The sequence below is a fragment of the Odontesthes bonariensis genome, chromosome 8 (assembly GCF_027942865.1).
Source record: "Odontesthes bonariensis isolate fOdoBon6 chromosome 8, fOdoBon6.hap1, whole genome shotgun sequence".
Lineage (NCBI taxonomy): Eukaryota > Metazoa > Chordata > Actinopteri > Atheriniformes > Atherinopsidae > Odontesthes > Odontesthes bonariensis.
This window is the reverse complement of record NC_134513.1, coordinates 22459591-22484693: the sequence shown is the minus strand read 5'-3', so window position 1 is coordinate 22484693 and position 25103 is coordinate 22459591. Positions and strand designations below refer to the sequence as shown.

Genomic DNA, 25103 nt, shown 5'->3' with positions numbered 1-25103 from the left:
CAAGAGGGTGAGCCTAATCACCACAGAGTGGAAGATGATTTCAGCCCTTATGCATTCGCAATCTCATTCATTTAGTCACCACTCATAAGGAGTGACCAGAGGTGAGCGTTGGAAGGAAGATCGACTGGTAGAACGAGCTCCTCCAGTCGTGGTCAAAATGGTCTGATCCCTAAACTCTTCCACTTGAGGCAGCAACTGGTTCTAAGCAAGAAGAGGGCCCTCGGCCCTTTTCCAACTGAGGATCAGAGCCTCAGACTTGGAGGTACAATTTTATTCCTGGCTGTTTCACACTTGGCAGCAGACCACCCCTGTACCGGCCTGATGACTCAGGTGAGACCATGTGGCCTAACGGACAAGGCGTCTGACTTCGGATCAGAAGATTGAGGGTTCGAGTCCCTTCGTGGTTGTATTGTTTAGTTGTATGCTGTCACATATGTACAGAAATCAAGAGCACTGTACTGAGTACTAACCAAATAAACACATGGTGAAAGCTGGTAAGTACTTTGCTAGTTGTACTCCGTGTCAGAAATCCTCTGAATGGCATCCCATTAAAGTCGGAGGATTTTACCAGTCTGTTACTGGTAAGAAAAAATCCAAAGTTAAGCTGATGTTGCGCAATGATCTTGGCTTCCCCATACTGCCTACACTCAAGCTATACAAAAAGATGAGAGACTTGAATGAGTAAGTTCTATCACGTCGAGTCATTGTAGCATATAACAAATGATAAAATAATTGCTTTGAAAGCAATTTTTTGAAGAACTAAAAGTCTTTCATCTCACCTGCTGATAACATCCAAATCCGCAATACCAAAGGCAAGCTGTATAGAATGTTTGTGTGACTTCAATCCCCATTCTGGCCACGAATATCATCAACAACAGCACATGTGTAGGCGCCCTTCCATAACACATGACTTTTAAAGATATATCAACATATTTGATGCTGCTTGTCCTGGAACGGATCACAGGGGAAGCAATGTGAGCAGACATCCCTTGCCCCGATTCTCACAGGACATAATCTACACCTCTTCTCGGGTGGACACACAGAAATACCAATGCAAGACCAGCATGGTTTATTTCTTGTGAGTCCTGGACCTTCCCTCAGGCCTCCTCACCGTGCAACTGATCCAAAATATCTCCCCTGGGGGGAATCTACATGATATTCTGACCAGATGCCCATACCGCCTGATCTGGCTTCATTCAAAGAAGAGCGGTAGAGACTGTATTCTCCGCGTATTCCAGATGACTTCGCCTATCACCCTGATCCAAGAGGGTGAGCCTAATCACCACAGAGTGGAAGACGATTTCAGCCCTTATGCATTCGCAATCTCATTCATTTAGTCACCACTCATAAGGAGTGACCAGAGGTGAGCGTTGGAAGGAAGATCGACAGGTAGAACGAGATCCTCCAGTCGTGGTCAAAATGGTCTGATCCCTAAACTCTTCCACTTGAGGCAGCAACTGGTTCTAAGCAAGAAGAGGGCCCTCAACCCTTTTCCAACTAAGGATCAGAGCCTCAGACTTGGAGGCACAATTTTATTCCTGGCTGTTTCACACTTGGCAGCAGACCACCCCTGTACCGGCCAGATGACTCAGGTGAGACCATGTGGCCTAACGGACAAGGCGTCTGACTTCGGATCAGAAGATTGAGGGTTCAAGTCCCTTCGTGGTGTTCTTGTTTAGTTGTGTGCTGTCATATATGTACAGAAATCAAGAGCACTGTACTGAGTACTAACCAAATAAACACATGGTGAAAGCTGGTAAGTACTTTTCTTGTTGTACTCCGTGTCAGAAATCCTCTGAATGGCATGCCATTAAAGTCGGAGGATTTTACCAGTCTGTTACTGGTAAAAAAATCCAAAGTTAAGCTGATGTTGCGCTATGATCTTGGCTTCCCCATACTGCCTACGCTCAAGCTATAAGAAAAGATGAGAGACTTGAATGAGTAAGTTCTATCACGTCGAGTCATTGTAGCATATAACAAATGATAAAATAATTGCTTTGAAAGCAACTTTTTGAAGAACTAAAAGTCTTTCATCTCACCTGCTGATAACATCCAAATCCGCAATACCAAAGGCAAGCTGTATAGAATGTTTGTGTGACTTAAATAGGTAACAGAAAAAACAATGAGAGGACTTATTCTCACAAAAATTTGCTCATAGGGCAACTCAAAATCAGGCTGGTTAGCTCAGCTGGTCAGAGTGCGGTGTTAATAACGCCAAGGTCATGGGTTTAATCCCCATACTGGCCACAAACATCAGCAACAACAGCACATGTGTAGGCGCCCTTCCATAACACATGACTTTTAAAGATATATCAATATATGCTGCTTGTCCTGGAACGGATCACAGGGGAAGCAATGTGAGCAGACATCCCTAGCCCCAATTCTCACAGGACATAATCTAGGCAAGGCAAGGCATCTTTATTTATATAGCGCATTTCATACCACAGGCAACTCAATGTGCTTTACATAAAGACAAGGCATTTAAAAGAACAGCATAAAGCAGCATAAAAACAAGCAATTTAAAGAGAAAAAAAATAGAATAAAAATTAAAGCAATCAAAGAAGAGGGGAAAAAGAAAAATATAAACTCAACCATAAGCACACCGAAAGAGAAATGTTTTTAACCTGGATTTAAAAGTGCTTACAGTTGGGGCTGATTTCAGTTCTGCTGGTAGTTTGTTCCAGTTGTGTGCAGCATAACAGCTAAAAGCTGCTTCACCGTGTCCAGTTTGAACTCTGGGCTCCACTATATGACCTGAGTCAGTAGATCTCAGAGCTCTGCTGGGTTTATACTCTGCTAGCATGTCATTCATGTATTCTGGACCTAAACCATTCCGTGATTTGTAGACGAGCAGCAGAACTTTAAAATCTATTCTGTATCTGACCGGGAGCCAATGTAAAGACTTGAGAACTGGGGTGATGTGATGTGATCTCTTTGTTCTGGTTAAAACTCAGGCTTCAGCGTTCTGAATGAGCTGCAGCTGTTTGAGACTCTTTTGGGGGAGTCTTGGGGGAGTTTACTGACAGCAAACCTCTTCTCTTTGTTGCCAAACACAATGACCTCAGTTTTTTCTTGATTTAACTGAAGGAAATTTTGGTTCATCCACTTTTTGACTTGCTCTAAGCAGTCGCACAATGACTCTATAGGACTGCAGTCATCTGGAGACAGTGCGAGATATATCTGTGTGTCATCTGCATAGCTGTGGTAGTTGACTTTAGAGTTCTTCAGAATTTGACCCAGAGGCAGCATGTGTAGAGTGAACAGAAGGGGTCCAAGAACTGACCCCTGAGGAACTCCACATGTCATAGCCACTCGATCAGATTGATTACTTCCAATAGTCACAAAATAACTCCGCTCCTCCAAGTAGGACCTGAACCATTCTAGGATTGTCCCGCTGAGTCCTGCCCAGGTTTCCAACCTGTTCAGCAGTATACTGTGATCCACAGTGTCAAATGCAGCACTGAGATCCAACAAAACCAGAACTGACACCTTGCCTGAGTCAGTGTTCAACCTTATGTCATTTAACACTTTAATGAGAGCCGTTTCTGTACTGTGGTGAGGTCGGAAGCCTGACTGAAATTTGTCAAGGAGTCCACTGGAGTTCAAGAAGTTACTGAGTTGATTAAAAACCAGTTTCTCAACAATCTTGGCTATAAAAGGAAGATTTGAGATTGGTCTGTGGTTGGTTAAAATGGAAGCATCCAATGTTCTCTTTTTTAGGAGTGGCTTGATGGCAGCTACTTTTAAGGGTTTAGGAAACATGCCTGATTGAAGTGAGCAGTTTATTATTTGCTGCAAATCTGTTTGGACAGAGCTTACAATAGTTTTAAAGAGGTCAGATGGCATTGTGTCAAGACAGGATGTCGATGGTTTAAGATGCTGGACTGTTTCTTCTATGGTTTTTTGGTCAACTGTATTGAATTCTGACATCATAGTTGATTGATTCCTAGGTGGTTTTAAGGTTTGCGTCATTTTATTATTTTGCTGATTTATGTTGATATTTAGCCTTATAGATTTGATTTTTTCATTGAAAAAAACAAGCATATTCATTACATTTTTCTGTGGAACAGAGTTCTGAAACTATCTGTTTTGGGGGGGTTGTCAGCTTATTAACCATAGCAAACAGAGCACGAGTGTTGTTGATGTTCTTATTAATCATTTCAGATAAGTGTTGCTGTCTAGCGCGGAGTAACCCGTGGTTAAAATTACAAAGACTTTGTTTGTAGAGGTCATGGTGAATTTGAAGTTTAGTTTTTCTCCATTTACGCTCTGCTTTCCTGCATTCTGTTTTCAAGGCCTTTACCATCATAGTGTTCCTCCATGGTGTTCGCTTTCTGCTCAAGATCATCTTATTTTTAACAGGTGCAACAGTATCCATGACATTTGAGATTTTCAAGTTAAAGTTATCTAAGAGTTCATCAACTGTCTCTGCACTCGCAGTTGATGACATAGCTATAACTTCCATAAACTTAGCACTGGTATTCTCATTTATGTACCTTTTTCTAACAGACACACGGGTTAACTGAATGTTTGGAGTTAACTGTAAGTCAGAGAACACACAGAAATGATCAGAAAGCGCCAAGTCCTTGATATCAACAGAAGAAATGTCAACACCTTTAGAGATAACCAGATCCAGTGTGTGGCCTCGAGTATGTGTGGGTCCATTCACATGTTGAAGGAGGCCAAAAGTGTCAAGTAGAGAGCAGAGTTCTTTGGCATTAGTGTCCATGTTATTGTCCATGTGAATGTTAAAATCCCCTGTTATGATAAAAAAGTTATAGTCAGTGCAGATAACTGACAGCAGTTCAACAAACTCATCAAAGAAAGTTCCTGGGTATCTTGGTGGTCTATAAATGATTAGGAAGATAACTTTTGGATCCCCCTTTACTAAAAAACAGAGATATTCAAACGAGCTAAAATCACCAAGTAAAATTTCTTTGCACTGAAAGACTGATTTAAAAATGGCGGCAACTCCCCCGCCCTTCTTACCACTTCGACACTTATTGATAAAACTGAAATTTGTTGGTGCGGCCTCATTGAGAATGGTATCACAGCTACATTCAGTCAGCCATGTTTCACTAAGAAATAAAAAGTCTAGATTATGGGTCATGATCATGTCATTTACTAAGAGGGATTTGTTGGCTAGTGATCTGATATTGAGTAGGGCTAATCTCGTGGAGACAACAGGTGATACTGGTGTGTTTCGGGGTTGACACACTATATTCAATAGATTGGTAGATTTAACTGAACCTTTTTTATTTCTCACCAGTTTGACCACTTGTCTGTTTCCTGTCATCACAGGGAAGACTCCACTTGTTGGGCTGTTGGGGCTGGTGAAGACTCCTTATCTTGGGGTGAGGATGATGACGTTGCAGGTTCTTTCTGGATCTGCTGTCCTCCATGGTCAGTCCTTGTCTCAGCGCCCTCACCAGAGCATTGTCCTATCTGTCATTTTGGATCGTTTTGTCCTGTCTTGTCCTTGATAGGGGCTGCTGGTGTGTGACGCAGAGAGTAAAAAATGTTGGAGCTTAGCAACTGTACTCCTGACTTGTTAAGGTGAAATCCATCTGCCTTAAAAAGGTGCCTGCGTCCCCAAAAGATGTTGAAATTGTCAATAAAATTAATTGAATGAGCAGCACACATTTCTTTGAGCCATCTGTTTAGCATCATCAGTTTGCTGAATCTCTCATCTCCTTTCCAAACTGTTGGTAGAGGTCCACTGAAAAACACCTCTGTACTTGTGCATCGAATTTTGTTTACCAGGTCCATAAAGTCTTGTTTTAATACCTCCGATTGTTGCTTCACAACAAGGTGTTTTGATGTGGTGTTTATAGCACTTCACCTCAGTTATTGCTGGAAACTTGCTGGGCACAGGTGGCTCCGATTGCTCTCTGTTGGAGCTGCAGAAAGACTACTCGGAAGCTCAGTCCTTCCAAAGTGTGGAAGGTGTCAAACACAAGTTATGGCGCTTCGAACCATTGCTCTTTTAGAAAAGCATTGCAATCACATCTTTGTCGCCATGTGTCAAAGCCAAGTTATGGGGATTCGAACCATCGCTCTTTTAGAGATGCCTTGCAATCAGATATTTGTCGCCTTTCAGTTTCTGCTTCCTTTATTATCTACTTAAACCTGTCAAGTCAGACACATTTTTCTTCGGTTTTGCCTTTGTCGCCCCACATAGGTGTCACAGGGGGCTGCAGATTAGAATATCTTATTTCCTACCATACACTTATTTGATAACCATGCAATCCATGTGAGCTGGGCAAGTGGGCATCACATACCTTTAGCGAAGTCTGCAGGACCAATGAATGGGTGTGGGAAAGTGAGCCTAGGCTGACAATACATGCATGTTTATGTTTTGCAGGCCTCGTTGGCGCAGTAGGCAGTGCGTCAGTCTCATAATCTGAAGGTAGTGAGTTTGACCCTCACACAGGGCAGTTGTTTTGATGGTGTCTTTATAGCACTTCACCTCAGTTATTGCTGGAAACTTGCTGGGCACAGGTGGCTCCGATTGCTCTCTGTTGGAGCTGCAGAAAGACCACTCGGAAGCTCAGTCACTCCAAAGTGTGGAAGGTGTCAAACACAAGTTATGGCGCTTCGAACCATGTCTCTTTTAGAAAAGCATTGCAATCAGATCTTTGTCGCCATGTCTCAAAGCCAAGTTATGGGGATTCGAACCATCGCTCTTTTATAGATGCCTTGCAATCAGATATTTGTCGCCTTTTAGTTTCTGCTTCCTTTATTATCAACTTAAACTTGTCAAGTCAGACACATTTTTCTTCGGTTTTGCCTTTGTCGCCCCACATAGGTGTCACAGGAGGCTGCAGATTAGAATATCTTATTTCCTACCATCCACTTATTTGATAACCATGCAATCCATGTGAGCTGGGCAAGTGGGCATCACATACCTTTAGCAAAGTCTGCAGGACCAATAAATGGGTGAATGGTTACATGCATTCATACAGGATTCATGAAAAGGATGTTGGCTTTGCTCCCTTCGATAGCTCAGTTGGTAGAGCGGAGGACTGTAGGTGCCCAGCAACAGTTATCCTTAGGTCGCTGGTTCAATTCTGGCTCGAAGGATGTGCCAAGCTTTTGTATACAGAGGCTCTTTTGGCCAACTCCGTCAATCCTTTCAAAGCTTTTGGAATATGCTGTTTTACGAAAAACTGTTCCACTCTCTATCGAACTTGCTAAGGGCTAGTGGCGCAATGGATAATGCGTCAGAAGATTCTAGGTTCAACTCCTGGCTAGCTCGGCATGCTGGTTTTAGTCTCTCACTTCTCCCACTGCTATAGAACAGGATCGCTTTAAACCTTCTACTCCCTGGGTATCCCAGCTCACTTACGCCCCAAAGATACCTCACAGTGTGTTGTCTTGCAACACATGTGGCTGACCCCACACCGTAAGGAAAGCTCGTCTTCCTCTTTATCTCTGCTGTCAATGATTTTGCTACAAACACAAAAAAAAAACCATGCCTGCCAGCCACATGCCGCAGAGCTACATATGCTATCCTTGGGATACGAAGGTGTTTCGGATCACATCAAAGCCACACACGACAAAAACCCACAACCGGCCGTCATTGTATAGTGGTTAGTACTCTGCGTTGTGGTCACAGCAACCCAGGTTCGAATCAGGGTCACGGCAACCCCCTGACCTAATTTGTTTGCATCGCTGAAAAAAGATCCCACTTTCAACTTAGATTTCTTAAACTTTTAAAAAAATTATTTTGTCTACAGGCCTCTGTCCCGTATCCAAGGTCTGAAAGAATCAAACAGCACAAATGCAGAAGGTCTGCCCATTTAAAGAGCATAAAAGGGGTCAAAGTATCAAACAGGCCCCAATGAGAAATAGTGCCTTTTTAATGAGTCGCCAAGGCCGCATATGTTCTGTGTTTTTTAGCTCTTCTAAAGGGAGGGTTTTCACACACCGCCACACCCAAAGTATAAACATCCTAACAACAGAAGATGAAAATCGTGTGCCAAATGAATGGGTGGACAGACCTGACAAAAAAAGAACCAAACAAAAAGGCTGGACTTTTGCGCTGGATAATGTGAGGGTATATTGAGGATCAACATCTGTGTTGGACGATGTGGAGACTTTCCCAGATAGATGCCAGATATGTTTTTGTAACGACTAAATGCATGATAGAAACTGAGGCTGATTTGATCTGAAACGCATCTGAAACTGATGGTTTCTCATCACTTTTTGTGTTTATTTAACTGATAAACAGGCCCAAGCCCCTGGCTCCCTTCCATTACTCATTTGGTACAGCAGAGAACTGCAGGTGTCCCATGATACGCATCTGTTAGATTCGGTTCTTTTAGTAGGAGGCTCAAGAACGGACCAAAGTAATTCAAGTGAAAATGAAGTGTTTATTGGTAGTCACACATCAAAGCATATCAGCGCTGGGCTCAGTGGAACAGAGCTCCCGTAGGAAGTCTGTCAGACTGGCCATGATTTCCGGTTATCATCTGTACTTATTGCATAGGTTGGACTCACATTCGACCGAGTATGATTGGACATGAGTAGGTTCAACATGCTTCGTCATATTCTCTGGATCAGCCCAAAACAATGTGTGTGTGTGAATCTACCCTTGCTTTCCCAGGCTTTCCTAATTGTTTTGTCTTTCTACTCCTGGATCACTTTAGGTCATATGGAAAAGTACTGAGCCCTATTTCATTCATAATGTCTAAGAACAAAGCCAATTTTAACACATCTTAAGCCTGGTTACATGCATTCATACAGGATTCATGAAAAGGATGTTGGCTTTGCTCCCTTCGATAGCTCAGTTGGTAGAGCGGAGGACTGTAGGTGCCCAACAACAGTTATCCTTAGGTCGCTGGTTCAATTCCGGCTCGAAGGATGTGCCAAGCTTTTGTATACAGAGGCTCTTTTGGCCAACTCCGTCAATCCTTTCAAAGCTTTTGGAATATGCAGTTTTACGAAAGACTGTTCCACTCTCTATCAGATTTGCTAAGGGCTAGTGGCGCAATGGATAGCGCGTCTGACTACGGATCAGAAGATTCTAGGTTCAACTCCTGGCTAGCTCGACACGCTGGTTTTAGTCTCTCACTTCTCCCACTGCTTTAGAACAGGATCACTTTAAACCTTCTACTCCCTGGGTATCCCAGCTCACTTACGCCCCAAAGATACCTCACAGTGTGTCGTCTTGCAACACATGTGGCTGACCCCACACCGTAAGGAAAGCTCGTCTTCCTCTTTATCTCTGCTGTCAATGATTTTGCTACAAACACACAAAAAAAAACATGCCTGCCAGCCACATGCCGCAGAGCTACATATGCTATCCTTGGGATACGAAGGTGTTTCGGATCACATCAAAGCCACACACAACAAAAACCCACAACCGGCCGTCATCGTATAGTGGTTAGTACTCTGCGTTGTGGTCGCAGCAACCCAGGTTCGAATCTGGGTCACGGCAACCCCCTGACCGAATTTGTTTGCATCGCTGAAAAAAGATCCCACTTTCAACTTAGATTTCTTAAACTTTTAAAAAAATAATTTTGTCTACAGGCCCCTGTCCCGTATAAAGGGCTGAAAGAATCAAACAGCACAAATGCAGAAGGTCTGCCCATTTAAAGAGCATAAAAGGGTCAAAGTATCAAACAGGCCCCAATGAGAAATAGTGCCTTTTTAATGAGTCGCCAAGGCCGCATATGTTCTGTGTTTTTTAGCTCTTCTAAAGGGAGGGTTTTCACACACCGCCACACCCAAAGTATAAACATCCTAACAACAGAAGATGAAAATCGTGTGCCAAATGAATGGATGGATAGACCTGACAAAAAAAGAACCAAAACAAAATGGCTGGACTTTTGCGCTGGACAATGTGAGGGTATATTGAGGATCAACATCTGTGTTGGACGATGTGGAGACTTTCCCAGATAGATGCCAGATATGTTTTTGTAAGGACTAAATGCATGATAGAAACTGAGGCTGATTTGATCTGAAACGCATCTGAAACTGATGGTTTCTCATCACTTTTTGTGTTCATTTAACTGATAAACAGGCCAAAGCCCCTGGCTCCCTTCCATAACTCATTTGGTACAGCAGAGAACTGCAGGTGTCCCATGATACGCATCTTAAGCCTGGTTACATGAATTCCTACAGGATTCATGAAAAGGATGTTGGCTTTGCTCCCTTCGATAGCGGTAGCGGGGGACCGAGCGTCTGTATAATCTCCTCCAATCACGTTGGCCCATTTCCATCTTTCTCCATCTTTGCTGTCAGCCAATCACAGTAGTCCTTCTCCAACATTGCTGGGACGGACCAATCGCAGCCCAGAAGTTCCATCTTTCTGACAGCCAATCACGATGCCGCTTCTCCAAAAATTCATCCCGCCGAACTTCAAATGTCTTTACCGAAAGCTGTGGAAAAAGGTAAATATATCGCTAATATCATTGTATTCTGTCAACTATCTAACTTGGTCGGTGTGAAATATGTATTATAGAGAGAAAAAAATAAATAAAAAAATACGATAACAGAAACGACTGCCGTTGCCTCCCCAGACGTTAACATTAAATTGATTTTTCATTCGCCGCCAAAAGGAAACACACTCGTTATAATACTCAGACACTCGTTATAATATTGTATTAAGTTAGCTAGGTAGCTAGGCAAATATTAATGATATATTAAAAAGAGAAATTACGGTTAAAAAGAAACGACGTTGACGTCGCATCGCCGTCGACGTGTCCAAACGTGACTTTTAGAGCCATTTTGTTTTGGCTTTTCAGTATCGTCTCCATCATCGTCACATACTGTTGCAGTCACCGTTGTGAAACTTATTTTGACCACTTTTGGACTTTTTCTATGTGCGAGTTTCCTCCAAGAGCAACGACTAACGGTAATGCTGGCCCCCTCCCCGGTTACCGGCATCGGTATAACGTATAACGAACGTATTCGTAACGTATAGCAGTATGTTAAACCTGTATAGTATTCATTTCTATTGTCACAAAAGTCTTGACTATGCACTGCTACCAGTTGATAATAAGCTACAGTACGAATTAAATCTGTCTACTGGTAGTATTCACTTCACCAAAGTCTTCAATATGCACTGCTTCTATTAGTACTAGTTGATAATAAGCTACGGTATGATGAATGAAATCTGTGTAGTATTCACTTCTGTTGTAATAAATATATAATATGTAGACTACTGCTCTTTGTTAATAATTAGCTGTGTGCTTGTGTGACTGTAAGAACTTGTGTGTGTGCATAAATATATGTATATTAGTAAGTTAAAAATATTGCACATTGTTCATATTTATGAATAAATATTAGCCGTTTTGGTATAAATATTCTTTCCCTGTTAATGGCAGATGGCTTGCAAACAAAAAAAGCACAGGGCCATGGGAGAGGAGGAGTGGATACGCCGCCTTCGTAGATTTGCTGCCTCAGGCGTTTGGCCCTCTGAGGCAGGAAACAGACCAGCACCTCGGCAGAAAAAGTGGCATGATCTGTATCTGAAGGTAAACCTGGACAGAGTGATATGTGTATCATATTAAATGTAAAGCTATGACATATTTAAACGGAACACCTTCTTATTCGCTGTCAAACATTAATACAGATTGAGAAATGCCCAATGCAGACGAGGGGACAAATGTCACTGTTTGGAGGTGCACAGAGCTGTAACTGTGGTTTCCATGCAAAGAAGGTATCAGAAGTTTCTCATATAATTATGACGTGCTGGTGTTGAATTCTGTAGTATTACAATTTTTTCATCTTCTCTGTGAACCTGTAGCCTTCCAGTTCGCTCCCTGACTCAGGACCCTCATGTACAGTGGCACAGCAGCCAGGGCCTTCATCTGCTGGACCTTCATGCACGGTGGCACAGCAGCCAGGGCCTTCATCTGCTGGACCTTCATGTACGGTGGCACAGCAGCCAGGGCCTTCATCTGCTGGACCTTCATGTACGGTGGCACAGCAGCCAGGGCTGTCATCTGCTGGGACCGTACAGTCAGGACCCTCACCTGCTGGTGAACCTAGAAGGCCCCTTTTGACTTTGGCATCAGTAAGTAATGAGGATTTACTTATGCTGATATTTATCTTGATGTTATTAATATACTCAACTATAAAAAATGTACAAAGCCCCAGTGAAGGTCATTTTTTTCTTTTTGTCAGTTTACAAAGCCACGGTTTGGTGGCTCTCATGGTGCCATGTTGAAGCCAAACCTAAGTTCGGCTGGGAAGCGTTCATCTAAGGTAATGTAAAGAGAATGATACATAGACTGACTTTGATTTTAAAAAACATACACTGTTATTGTTTTCATGTAGCAGTAACTATAGTGGGACTTTCATGCATCCGTTTCATGTTGAAATGATCTGGTTTTATTGACTGCTATACCAATAATGGATAGATTCATTCATTCATTCGTTATCATCTAAGGTTATCCTATATTGTGAACTGTGCCTTTATTCCCTCAGACCTCTGACATATCCAGCCTCATCATCAGCCCACCCAAAAGAACATTGTCACCGCCTGGCCGCAGTTCCAAGTTGTTCCTGCAAACTGTCTCTCCTCTGTCTCTTCCTCCCTCTCCTGTTCCTGTATCACCAGCTCCTTCCATTCTGCCCTCCACTGCTACAGTTGTAAGAAGATATTCTACTACACTTGAAACAGGAACTGCTCTTAAGTAGATTGTTATCATATCTATGTATTTACCTTATTTTATTTTATTTTATTTTTCATAAAATAGGAAGTGTCATCTGCCACCTCCTCCTGTGTATCCTCTGGAACCCCCTCTGCTCCTCTCACCTCGCCATTTCCTGAAAATATGGAGATTCCACACGTTTCAGATGCTGCCTGGCTGCCCACAAAGCTGCTGAAGACAATACCACCGCAAGACCAGAAGTGGATTTCAGCAGCCCTGTGGAAGAACCAGCGTCTGCGCACAGACCTAAAACTGTGGTATGATCCACCAGAGCCGTCCCTTATTTATCATCAAGTCCCCACTCCAGAGCGCTTTTTCCATCACCGGCTTCTCTTGTGGATGCCATACCATCTGTGGAAGGTCAGGCTGTCCTGTCCTGCTTGTGGCACACAGCTCACAAGCTATGGAGCTCACAAGAGAGCCCGACACATTCTGGATGTGGACAGGTATTACCTGATGATCACCGAGACTCTCTGGTGCAGTTCAGCTGGTTGCAAGACAACATATCTTTCCTCCAGCAAGACAGTCTTGGACCAGCTGGACTTGGCTCACAGGCTGGAGTTCAGATTGATTCTGACTCGAAAGTAAGTATACGTAGATAATTTTGCCTTAGTTTGTTATCAAGAAATTAGAAGGTTTTGATGTTTGTCTCATTCGGTCTCTCGTTTCCTTTGTTTTATACAGATTCGCTTGTGATGTGCGGGTGATCCGTTTCCTGAGGGAGAGGGCCCTTGGAAACAGTCCCACCCGCTTGGTCAGACAGCTGAGGGAGAACCACAGCGAGGAATGGCTTAAGCGCCTCTGCCGTTACCTTGGAGCTTGCTCTGACTTTGCTGCCAGGCCAAGCCTTTTTCCCGTAACATTCCAGGATCCCCCTGAGCCTGTGGATGTTCCATCGCACCGATGGATGCTGGCTGTGTATGGGCGGGACATTTTGTGCAGGCTGGACCACATCAAAGCCAGCATAACGTCCACCTTTGGCAGTATCCTAAAAATGGACTCCACAAAGAAGGTAAGTATTTTAACTGCTAATGCTGTGAAATTCAGTAAATACATGTAAAATAAATACATAATTATAACCCTGATGTTCAGATACAAATTCAACAATTTATTTAGGCATTCACTGTGTTTTCTGTGCTATTGCAGATCACCAAGAAGCTCTCAGGCACTGCTAAGGGGACAGCCTTGTGGCTTACTTCTGTAAGCAATGAGAGAGGGCAAATCCTGATCAGTGTCCTGTCTGCTCAGGAGGGTCCTGCCCTGGACAGAATGGCAACTGGCCTCATCTCCAGGTACAGTAATGCCGGAGTGGCTCCACCTCAGCTGCTGTACGTCGATTGTGACTGTTGTCGGGAGGGCAGAGGACAGACCAAACTGAAGGAGAGATTTGGTGGGTGGCCAGACCTCATAATCAAGCTGGACATTTACCATTTTATGCGCCGACTGGCATCAGGGTGTACAAAGGATGCTCATCCTTTGTACCCTGTCTTCATGGCGAAGCTGTCGAGCTGCATCTTCGAGTGGGACAGAGGAGATGTTGCCTTGCTGCGTCAGGCCAAGCGGGAGCAGCTGAGACAGGAAGGCATCCCTGGCATCACTGACACTCTCGTCGATCAGCGCATCAGCAAAGACGAGCTGGCACTGCACTGCAGGAGGCAGACAAGAGGAGAGCGGCAGACATTGGGGATGATTGAGCAGCTCCTCAATGAACTGATGGGGGCAAAGGGCAGGGATTTTCTTGGTGTCCCTCTTTTGGACCACGAAAGGATGCAGCACATCTGGCAAGTCCAACAGAGGCACGTGAAGTGCATACAGGACGAACCAGGTGTGCTGCTTTACACCAAGACTGGTACCACCACCAAGGCAGGCATTGTCCTGCCAAACTACAGGTGTGCCAGAGGGTCCACATCGTTGGAATCCTTTCACCTCCATGTGAACAGGTTCATTCCAGGTCAGTATGAATCATTATTCATCAGTAAGATTCTTTAACATCGCAATTCTGTTGTTTGTCATTACCATTACCCTGGAAACAGTGGCACAATTAATAATTTTCAGATGACCAAACACAACAAATAAATGTATCATCGTGTTTACCTTTCTACTATCTTAAGGAACGAGTGCCAACAGTTTAAATTTCCAGCTGTACCTCCTGGAAGGACTGAACAGGTGGAACCAGGACCGAGAAGCTGCATCTCTAGCAGTCAAGCCTGCCCCCCTGCTGAGTTATTCTGGAGACCTTGTTCACTGCGTCAACACCCTCAGTGTCAAGGTCTTTGGAAGGCACCTTGTCCCGTCCTTTCAGCCACCTGCTGTTTACACTGGTAAGTTTAAGCTTTTCATCCTGATGAAGCTATTTGCTATATTTACTATATATTCATCTTTTTAATGCATTTTCTGAAAGTGAATTTTCCACCCTCTATTGTTCTCTCACCTGTCCCAGGTGAGCTTCTTGGCATGGACTACCTGTACAGCCAGACCGGAAAGGCCTTGCAGGATGTACATCCTGACTCAGAGGAAACTGAGGCCCTGCTGGAAGATGTAGGCACTGAGGAGGAGCTGGAAGATGAGGGGTTTGAAGAAAGTGGGTTAGACCCCACCGTAGAGCTGCTGGACCTGTCTGATCCAGCCCCTGTCACCACCAGCTCGACTCCAACTCCCACCTCTCTCCAGCCCTCCCCTAGTCCGGCTGTTTCCACCTTTACAGCACCTGAGCAACAACTGGTAATAATTATAGAATTATAATTATAGTAAATAAATACATACTAATAAAGTAATTATGCAAAAAGATGAAGTCCAATTGAATGCATTTTTATAATCACCTTTTTGTATTACATTTTACAGCCTGTGCATGAGTCCACACTCTCTGATCCATCAGCTACCTGCTCTGCTCCTGCTCTCCACACTTCCACCAGCCTCCCAGCAAGTACGCCTGCCGAACTGTCACAGCTGGTAAGTGTTCTTATTATGTGACAAATCATTTGTTGCACTTGTAATATGATGTAATATGTTTTTTCTTATTTTTTATTTCTATTTTTTTTTTCAGCTGTCCTCTGGCCAGTCAGCCACTATCACCAGTGCAGCCTCTGCCCTTCCTCTCTCCACCGCCTTCAGAATGACTACCTCTGCTGCTGCAGCTGCAGCTACAGCTGGGTCAAAAATGGCCACCGCCACCCCAGCAGCCCCTGAGAAACAACTGGTTAGTCTTTTTGCATCAAAAAGGTGTCAGTGGTCTTAATGTCCTGCTTGTCAATGTATTATATATCACTGATATTAATAATTGTCTTATTACATTTAACAGATTGAGCACATCCTGTCCTCTGGACCAACAGCTGTCACCTCCAGAACAGCCTCTGCCCCCCCCCTTAACATCCAACCAGCCACTCTCCCCACAGCAACTGTTGGTCCCTCTGGGGCACATACCTTGGCTCCAGCAGCACCTGTGGAACAGGCGGTAAGTCTTAGTTCAGTGAAGTTCATTAAGACTTAATTTAATAATCACCAATGTTCTTCTAATCAGACATATGGATATGGATCAGTGTTTTTGTGTTACCTTGACATGTTTTGACTGCATCTGATGTCTTCCTCAGAAGAGTCACCTGATGTTGCTGTGATGTGTCACACCAGCTGATGTTACACAGAAAATCAGCTGAGAAGACACATCACAGCAACATCAGGTGACTCTTCTGAGGAAGACATCAGATGCAGTCAAAACATGTCAAGGTAACACAAAAACACTGATCCATATCCATATGTCTGATTAGAAGAACATCCTACAGTAGTTGGTAAGTGTTTTGTGACTGTTGGACTGTGACAGCTGTACTTTTCTAGTTGTGTTATTGTGTTTTAATTTTGATGTATACTCCTACCTCTTTTCCAGGCTGTTGATGAGCGTGGCATCCCAGGGATGGACAGAGTGGATAGCCTGGCAGAATATTTGGTGGGTCTGAGGACAGAAACTGGTCAAACAATGAGCAATCAGCAGGCCAGTACAATAGTAGCACTGTGGCAGAACCTTCTGCCGTACGACCAGCAACGGGTGGCATATGCTGCACGTCATCAGGTGCGCCTTACCACAGGACGTTTCAGGTGCTCTAAAAAGAGACCTGAATTTACACCTGGTGTGGAGAGCACAACACGCTGCGTTTTAGCATCCTCAGGATCTCCTGCCCAGTGGCCAGACTGTAGTCGCCTTGTAGAGTCCATATGTGTCAAGCTGTGTAACATTCACAAGAGCCCCAAAAAACAGGGCACTTCCAGCCTGACAAGATGGACTTTGATTTTGACTGACTACAGCAAGATCAGGCAGCTGGTTCTGGGGAATGCCACAGTGATGCAGAGCACTACTCTGCAGTTGTTTGATATTAATCAAACAACACTGACTCAGTGGCACAATAAGAGACTGAAGAGGCAGGACAGTGGCATTCTGCTGCAAGGGGTCAACCTGCCTGACTCTGTCCCCATTGCTGCGAGGCCTCTGCCACTTGCGCAAGTGCGCCCTCCTGCTGTACCTCCACGGCCTGGTCCCCACCATCAGTACCACTTGCCCCGCAGTACAGTTGGACAGGCAGTGGATAAGCGGAGGTCAGCAGCTCAAAGGCAGTTATTCATTCAGCCACCACCTCCAGCTCCTGTTCTTTCAAACGCCAGCCCATTCTTTGTGCCAGTTGCGTTTGTTGCTGGAAACAAACAGATTGTGCCGTCTGGCCCCCTGCCCTCACCACCGCCGACCCGGAGAGCTTACACCCGAACGGTTGAAAAAAACAAATGCCGTCAGTGCCACCTGCCGCGCATAAAGGAAAATGGTCATGGGCAGTATTATGGGAGTATATACTGTCCCAAAAATAACAGAATGCCACTGGAAGAATGGATGGAGGAGATGAGGAGAAAGAGGGAAGAAAAAAAAATGGTGTGACATTCTTTGTCAATATGTATATAATATAATGTAAATAGTTTCAAAAGAAAAGAAATGTCTTCATTTACTCCTGTTCTAATTTTTCTAACTTCTTTTATTTTCTTCTTTTGTTAATATATTGTATTTATTTTACTTATACTTACTCTTTGGATCGGACTTGTTTGTCCAACACATCCCACGATTGGATTGAGATCTAGGAAATTTGGGGCCTTTCTATGTGGGGGCTGTTTATTCTTTGCATGTCTGCAGGGGCTTCCTCCCACAGTCTAAAGACATGCACTTAATAGATGACTAAAATGTTCATGTGAATAGTTGTTTGTCTCAGTGTACCCTGTGATGAGCTGTCTTGTCCAGAGTGTAACCAGCCACTCGCCTTAAGTCAGCTGGGACAGGCTCCAGCTCCAAAATGGCTGGTTGGATGTAATTTGGAGGCCATGTCAACACCTTTAACTTGTTGTGTTCCTCAAACTGTTCTTGAATCATTCATGGCAGGGCGTATTATCCTGCTGCATCCCACTGCCTCTGCTGGGGGTGCATCCTGGTGCTTGCCTATATTTTTTCTGCGTCAAACACGTCAACTTTGAGGTTCACTGGCGGCCTAATATATGCACCTTTTATGAGGCAATCTGTTAATTACTTCACCTGTCAGTGGCCAGGCTGATCGGTGTATCTAAAAAATCTGTTCTAATTTTTTTAAAATTTATTTTCTTCTTCTGTTAATTTATTGTATTTATTTTACTTATTTTGTTTTGGTTATTTATCTTTTTTTATTCTATTTTAAATTGTTTCTTGTTCTAAATTTTCTAAGTTTAAATATTTTCCATTTTTGTTTATTTATTGTATTTATTTTATTTTGGTATTTATCATTTATTTATTCTATTTCAAGTTGTTACTATTGTTCTAATATTTCCTAAATTTAAACATTTTATATATTGCTTTTATTTTATTTAGGTTATTTATCTTTTTTTTCTACTTTTAATTGTTTAATTTATTCCTGTTTTTATTGCTTCAGGTTTTCTGGTTTAATTTCACACACTTGTTTGTGAGTGTTTGTGTGTGTGAAATTAGTAATAAATTTGTTACATTTCAGTGAGTGTCTTCAGTTTTTTCTGCAAACATGCAAACTCATTCATAGAAGACGATTGTTGCAGTACTTAATTCAGAAATCACTTTAAAAGTACATTTAGTTACATTTGATCACACTTGGTAGTAGTTTGTGTTACAGGCGTCATGTTCCAATGGTGGAATCGAACCAGCGACCTTTGGATCAAGAGCCTCCTATGCTATTGTACAGTAAAGTGTCATGTTTGGTTAGTTTTCTCAAATGAATAGACCAGAATATGTGTTCTTTTACTTGTGATGGACAGCAGAGACACAAATAACTACAAGTTCCTTTCATTTTTTCTCATTTTCTCAAAATTTCCTCTCTTTTCCTTCATTTTTTTCCTTCTCCCTTCTTCCCCCTTCTTCCCCCTCTTTCCTTCTTCTTCCCCCCCCCAAACAGACTATTGTTCCCCAGCTTTAGCTCAGTTGGTAGAGCGGAGGACTGTAGGTGCCCAACAACAGTTATCCTTAGGTCGCTGGTTCAATTCAGGCTCGAAGGATGTGCCAAGCTTTTGTATACAGAGGCTCTTTTGGCCAACTCCGTCAATCCTTTCAAAGCTTTTGGAATATGCTGTTTTACGAAAGACTGTTCCACTCTCTATCAGATTTGCTAAGGGCTAGTGGCGCAATGGATAATGGGTCTGACTACGGATCAGAAGATTCTAGGTTCAACTCCTGGCTAGCTTAGCATTCTGATTTTAGTCTCTCACTTCTCCCACTGCTTTAGAACAGGATCGCTTTAAACCTTTTACTCCCTGGGTATCCCAGCTCACTTACGCCCCAAAAATACCTCACAGTGTGTTGTCTTGCAACACATGTGGCTGACCCCACACCGTAACGAAAGCTCGTCTTCCTCTTTATCTCTGCTGTCAATGATTTTGCTACAAACACAAAAAAAAAACCTTGCCTGCCAGCCACATGCCGCAGAGCTACATATGCTATCCTTGGGATACGAAGGTGTTTCGGATCACATCAAAGCCACACACGACAAAAACCCACAACCGGCCGTCATCGTATAGTGGTTAGTACTCTGCGTTGTGGTCGCAGCAACCCAGGTTCGAATCAGGGTCACGGCAACCCCCCGACCTAATTTGTTTGCATCGCTGAAAAAAGATCCCACTTTCAACTTAGATTTCTTAAACTTTTAAAAAAATTATTTTGTCTACAGGCCTCTGTCCCGTATCAAAGGTCTGAAAGAATCAAACAGCACAAATGCAGAAGGTCTGCCCATTTAAAGAGCATAAAAGGGGTCAAAGTATCAAACAGGCCCCAATGAGAAATAGTGCCTTTTTAATGAGTCGCCAAGGCCGCATATGTTCTGTGTTTTTTAGCTCTTCTAAAGGGAGGGTTTTCACACACCGCCACACCCAAAGTATAAACATCCTAACAACAGAAGATGAAAATCGTGTGCCAAATGAATGGGTGGATAGACCTGACAAAAAAAGAACCAAACAAAAAGGCTGGACTTTTGCGCTGGACAATGTGAGGGTATATTGAGGATCAACATCTGTGTTGGACGATGTGGAGACTTTCCCAGATAGATGCCAGATATGTTTTTGTAAGGACTAAATGCATGATAGAAACTGAGGCTGATTTGATCTGAAACGCATCTGAAACTGATGGTTTCTCATCACTTGTTGTGTTTATTTAACTGATAAACAGGCCCAAGCCCCTGGCTCCCTTCCATAACTCATTTGGTACAGCAGAGAACTACAGGTGTCCCATGATACGCACCTTAAGCCTGGTTACATGCATTCATACAGGATAACTGAAAAGGATGTTGGCTTTGATCCCTTCGATAGCTCAGTTGGTAGAGCGGAGGACTGTAGGTGCCCAACAACAGTTATCCTCAGGTCGCTGGTTCAATTCCGGCTCGAAGGATGTGCCAAGCTTTTGTATACAGAGGCTCTTTTGGCCAACTCCGTCAATCCTTTCAAAGCTTTTGGATTATGCTGTTTTACGAAAGACTGTTCCACTCTCTATCAGATTTGCTAAGGGCTAGTGGCGCAATGGAGAAAGCGTCTGACTACAGATCAGAAGATTCTAGGTTCAACTCCTGGCTAGCTCGACACGCTGGTTTTAGTCTCTCACTTCTCCCACTGCTATAGAACAGCATCGCTTTAAATCTTTTACTCCCTGGGTATCCCAGCTCACTTACGCCCCAAAGATACCTCACAGTGTGTCGTCTTGCAACACATGTGGCTGACCCCACACCGTAAGGAAAGCTCGTCTTCCTCTTTATCTCTGCTGTCAATGATTTTGCTACAAACACAAAAAAAAAAACATGCCTGCCAGCCACATGCCGCAGAGCTACATATGCTATCCTTGGGATACGAAGGTGTTTCGGATCACATCAAAGCCACACACGACAAAAACCCACAACCGGCCGTCATCGTATAGTGGTGAGTACTCTGCGTTGTGGTCGCAGCAACCCCGGTTAGAATCAGGGTCACGGCAACCCCCCGACCTAATTTGTTTGCATCGCTGAAAAAAGATCCCACTTTCAACTTAGATTTCTTAAACTTTAAAAAAAATAATTTTGTCTACAGGCCCCTGTCCCATATCAAAGGTCTGAAAGAATCAAACAGCACAAATGCAGAAGGTCTGCCCATTTAAAGAGCATAAAAGGGGTCAAAGTATCAAACAGGCCCCAATGAGAAATAGTGCCTTTTTAATGAGTCGCCAAGAACGCATATGTTCTGTGTTTTTTAGCTCTTCTAAAGGGAGGGTTTTCACACACCGCCACACCCAAAGTATAAACATCCTAACAACAGAAGATGAAAATCGTGTGCCAAATGAATGGGTGGATAGACCTGACAAAAAAAGAACCAAACAAAAAGGCTGGACTTTTGCGCTGGACAATGTGAGGGTATATTGAGGATCAACATCTGTGTTGGACGATGTGGAGACTTTCCAGATAGATGCCAGATATGTTTTTGTAAGGACTAAATGCATGATAGAAACTGAGGCTGATTTGATCTGAAACGCATCTGAAACTGATGGTTTCTCATCACTTTTTGTGTTCATTTAACTGATAAACAGGCCAAAGCCCCTGGCTCCCTTCCATAACTCATTTGGTACAGCAGAGAACTGCAGGTGTCCCATGATACGCATCTTAAGCCTGGTTACATGAATTCATACAGGATTCATGAAAAGGATGTTGGCTTTGCTGCCTTCGATAGCTCAGTTGGTAGAGCGGAGGACTGTAGGTGCCCAACAACAGTTATCCTTAGGTCGCTGGTTCAATTCCGGCTCGAAGGATGTGCCAAGCTTTTGTATACAGAGGCTCTTTTGGCCAACTCCGTCAATCCTTTCAAAGCTGTTGGAATATGCAGTTTTAAGAAAGACTGTTCCACTCTCTATCAGATTTGCTAAGGGCTAGTGGCGCAATGGAGAAAGCGTCTGACTACGGATCAGAAGATTCTAGGTTCAACTCCTGGCTAGCTCAGCACGCTGGTTTTAGTCTCTCACTTCTCCCACTGCTTTAGAACAGGATCACTTTAAACCTTTTACTCCCTGGGTATCCCAGCTCACTTACGCCCCAAAGATACCTCACAGTGTGTTGTCTTGCAACACATGTGGCTGACCCCACACCGTAAGGAAAGCTCGTCTTCCTCTTTATCTCTGCTGTCAATGATTTTGCTACAAACACAAAAAAAAAACCATGCCTGCCAGCCACATGCCGCAGAGCTACATATGCTATCCTTGGGATACGAAGGTGTTTCGGATCACATCAAAGCCACACACGACAAAAACCCACAACCGGCCGTCATCGTATAGTGGTTAGTACTCTGCTTGTGGTCGCAGCAACCCAGGTTCGAATCAGGGTCACGGCAACCCCCCGACCTAATTTGTTTGCATCGCTGAAAAAAGATCCCACTTTCAACTTAGATTTCTTAAACTTTTAAAAAAATTATTTTGTCTACAGGCCTCTGTCCCGTATCAAAGGTCTGAAAGAATCAAACAGCACAAATGCAGAAGGTCTGCCCATTTAAAGAGCATAAAAGGGGTCAAAGTATCAAACAGGCCCCAATGAGAAATAGTGCCTTTTTAATGAGTCGCCAAGGCCGCATATGTTCTGTGTTTTTTAGCTCTTCTAAAGGGAGGGTTTTCACACACCGCCACACCCAAAGTATAAACATCCTAACAACAGAAGATGAAAATCGTGTGCCAAATGAATGGGTGGATAGACCTGACAAAAAAAGAACCAAACAAAAAGGCTGGACTTTTGCGCTGGACAATGTGAGGGTATATTGAGGATCAACATCTGTGTTGGACGATGTGGAGACTTTCCCAGATAGATGCCAGATATGTTTTTGTAAGGACTAAATGCATGATAGAAACTGAGGCTGATTTGATCTGAAACGCATCTGAAACTGATGGTTTCTCATCACTTTTTGTGTTTATTTAACTGATAAACAGGCCCAAGCCCCTGGCTCCCTTCCATAACTCATTTGGTACAGCAGAGAACTACAGGTGTCCCATGATACGCACCTTAAGCCTGGTTACATGCATTCATACAGGATTCATGAAAAGGATGTTGGCTTTGCTCCCTTCGATAGCTCAGTTGGTAGAGCGGAGGACTGTAGGTGCCCAACAACAGTTATCCTTAGGTCGCTGGTTCAATTCCGGCTCGAAGGATGTGCCAAGCTTTTGTATACAGAGGCTCTTTTGGCCAACTCCGTCAATCCTTTCAAAGCTTTTGGATTATGCTGTTTTACGAAAGACTGTTCCACTCTCTATCAGATTTGCTAAGGGCTAGTGGCGCAATGGAGAAAGCGTCTGACTACGGATCAGAAGATTCTAGGTTCAACTCCTGGCTAGCTCGACACGCTGGTTTTAGTCTCTCACTTCTCCCACTGCTATAGAACAGCATCGCTTTAAATCTTTTACTCCCTGGGTATCCCAGCTCACTTACGCCCCAAAGATACCTCACAGTGTGTTGTCTTGCAACACATGTGGCTGACCCCACACCGTAAGGAAAGCTCGTCTTCCTCTTTATCTCTGCTGTCAATGATTTTGCTACAAACACAAAAAAAAAACCATGCCTGCCAGCCACATGCCGCAGAGCTACATATGCTATCCTTGGGATACGAAGGTGTTTCGGATCACATCAAAGCCACACACGACAAAAACCCACAACCGGCCGTCATCGTATAGTGGTGAGTACTCTGCGTTGTGGTCGCAGCAACCCCGGTTAGAATCCGGGTCACGGCAACCCCCCGACCTAATTTGTTTGCATCGCTGAAAAAAGATCCCACTTTCAACTTAGATTTCTTAAACTTTAAAAAAAATAATTTTGTCTACAGGCCCCTGTCCCATATCAAAGGTCTGAAAGAATCAAACAGCACAAATGCAGAAGGTCTGCCCATTTAAAGAGCATAAAAGGGGTCAAAGTATCAAACAGGCCCCAATGAGAAATAGTGCCTTTTTAATGAGTCGCCAAGAACGCATATGTTCTGTGTTTTTTAGCTCTTCTAAAGGGAGGGTTTTCACACACCGCCACACCCAAAGTATAAACATCCTAACAACAGAAGATGAAAATCGTGTGCCAAATGAATGGGTGGATAGACCTGACAAAAAAAGAACCAAACAAAAAGGCTGGACTTTTGCGCTGGACAATGTGAGGGTATATTGAGGATCAACATCTGTGTTGGACGATGTGGAGACTTTCCCAGATAGATGCCAGATATGTTTTTGTAAGGACTAAATGCATGATAGAAACTGAGGCTGATTTGATCTGAAACGCATCTGAAACTGATGGTTTCTCATCACTTTTTGTGTTCATTTAACTGATAAACAGGCCAAAGCCCCTGGCTCCCTTCCATAACTCATTTGGTACAGCAGAGAACTGCAGGTGTCCCATGATACGCATCTTAAGCCTGGTTACATGCATTCATACAGGATTCATGAAAAGGATGTTGGCTTTGCTCCCTTCGATAGCTCAGTTGGTAGAGCGGAGGACTGTAGGTGCCCAACAACAGTTATCCTTAGGTCGCTGGTTCAATTCCGGCTCGAAGGATGTGCCAAGCTTTTGTATACAGAGGCTCTTTTGGCCAACTCCGTTAATCCTTTCAAAGCTTTTGGAATATGCTGTTTTACGAAAGACTGTTCCACTCTCTATCAGATTTGCTAAGGGCTAGTGGCGCAATGGATAACGCGTCTGACTACGGATCAGAAGATTCTAGGTTCAACTCCTGGCTAGCTCGACACGCTGGTTTTAGTCTCTCACTTCTCCCACTGCTTTAGAACAGGATCGCTTTAAACCTTCTACTCCCTGGGTATCCCAGCTCACTTACGCCCCAAAAATACCTCACAGTGTGTTGTCTTGCAACACATGTGGCTGACCCCACACAGTAAGGAAAGCTCGTCTTCCTCTTTATCTCTGCTGTCAATGATTTTGCTACAAACACACAAAAAAA

The 25103-nt window shown here is 43.6% G+C and overlaps 1 protein-coding gene and 10 non-coding genes across 11 annotated transcripts; all 11 read left to right on the top strand.

Moving 5' to 3' along the window:
- Positions 1–334: 334 nt before the first annotated feature.
- trnar-ucg (transfer RNA arginine (anticodon UCG)) lies at positions 335–407 on the top strand. The gene has a single exon. It is a non-coding gene; the product is annotated as a tRNA-Arg (tRNA).
- A 1766-nt stretch (positions 408–2173) lies between these two features.
- Positions 2174–2247, top strand: trnai-aau (transfer RNA isoleucine (anticodon AAU)). The gene has a single exon. It is a non-coding gene; the product is annotated as a tRNA-Ile (tRNA).
- A 4747-nt stretch (positions 2248–6994) lies between these two features.
- Positions 6995–7083, top strand: trnay-gua (transfer RNA tyrosine (anticodon GUA)). Its single transcript is given in 2 exon segments — positions 6995–7031; positions 7048–7083. It is a non-coding gene; the product is annotated as a tRNA-Tyr (tRNA).
- A 1694-nt stretch (positions 7084–8777) lies between these two features.
- On the top strand, positions 8778–8866 carry trnay-gua (transfer RNA tyrosine (anticodon GUA)). Its single transcript is given in 2 exon segments — positions 8778–8814; positions 8831–8866. It is a non-coding gene; the product is annotated as a tRNA-Tyr (tRNA).
- Positions 8867–8980: 114 nt separating this feature from the next.
- trnar-acg (transfer RNA arginine (anticodon ACG)) lies at positions 8981–9053 on the top strand. Its single transcript has one exon. It is a non-coding gene; the product is annotated as a tRNA-Arg (tRNA).
- A 3483-nt stretch (positions 9054–12536) lies between these two features.
- Positions 12537–18496, top strand: LOC142385950 (uncharacterized). Its single transcript, XM_075472623.1, has 10 exons — positions 12537–12603; positions 12711–13249; positions 13350–13677; positions 13812–14616; positions 14777–14986; positions 15106–15386; positions 15507–15614; positions 15709–15861; positions 15964–16116; positions 16543–18496. Exons 2-10 carry the CDS (start codon positions 12789–12791, stop codon positions 17575–17577), a joined length of 3534 nt encoding a protein of 1177 aa, XP_075328738.1. The 5' UTR covers positions 12537–12603; positions 12711–12788; the 3' UTR covers positions 17578–18496.
- A 1977-nt stretch (positions 18497–20473) lies between these two features.
- trnay-gua (transfer RNA tyrosine (anticodon GUA)) lies at positions 20474–20562 on the top strand. Its single transcript is given in 2 exon segments — positions 20474–20510; positions 20527–20562. It is a non-coding gene; the product is annotated as a tRNA-Tyr (tRNA).
- Positions 20563–21853: 1291 nt separating this feature from the next.
- On the top strand, positions 21854–21942 carry trnay-gua (transfer RNA tyrosine (anticodon GUA)). Its single transcript is given in 2 exon segments — positions 21854–21890; positions 21907–21942. It is a non-coding gene; the product is annotated as a tRNA-Tyr (tRNA).
- Positions 21943–23233: 1291 nt separating this feature from the next.
- Positions 23234–23322, top strand: trnay-gua (transfer RNA tyrosine (anticodon GUA)). The gene is given in 2 exon segments: positions 23234–23270; positions 23287–23322. It is a non-coding gene; the product is annotated as a tRNA-Tyr (tRNA).
- Positions 23323–24614: 1292 nt separating this feature from the next.
- trnay-gua (transfer RNA tyrosine (anticodon GUA)) lies at positions 24615–24703 on the top strand. The gene is given in 2 exon segments: positions 24615–24651; positions 24668–24703. It is a non-coding gene; the product is annotated as a tRNA-Tyr (tRNA).
- Positions 24704–24817: 114 nt separating this feature from the next.
- On the top strand, positions 24818–24890 carry trnar-acg (transfer RNA arginine (anticodon ACG)). The gene has a single exon. It is a non-coding gene; the product is annotated as a tRNA-Arg (tRNA).
- Positions 24891–25103: the final 213 nt, after the last annotated feature.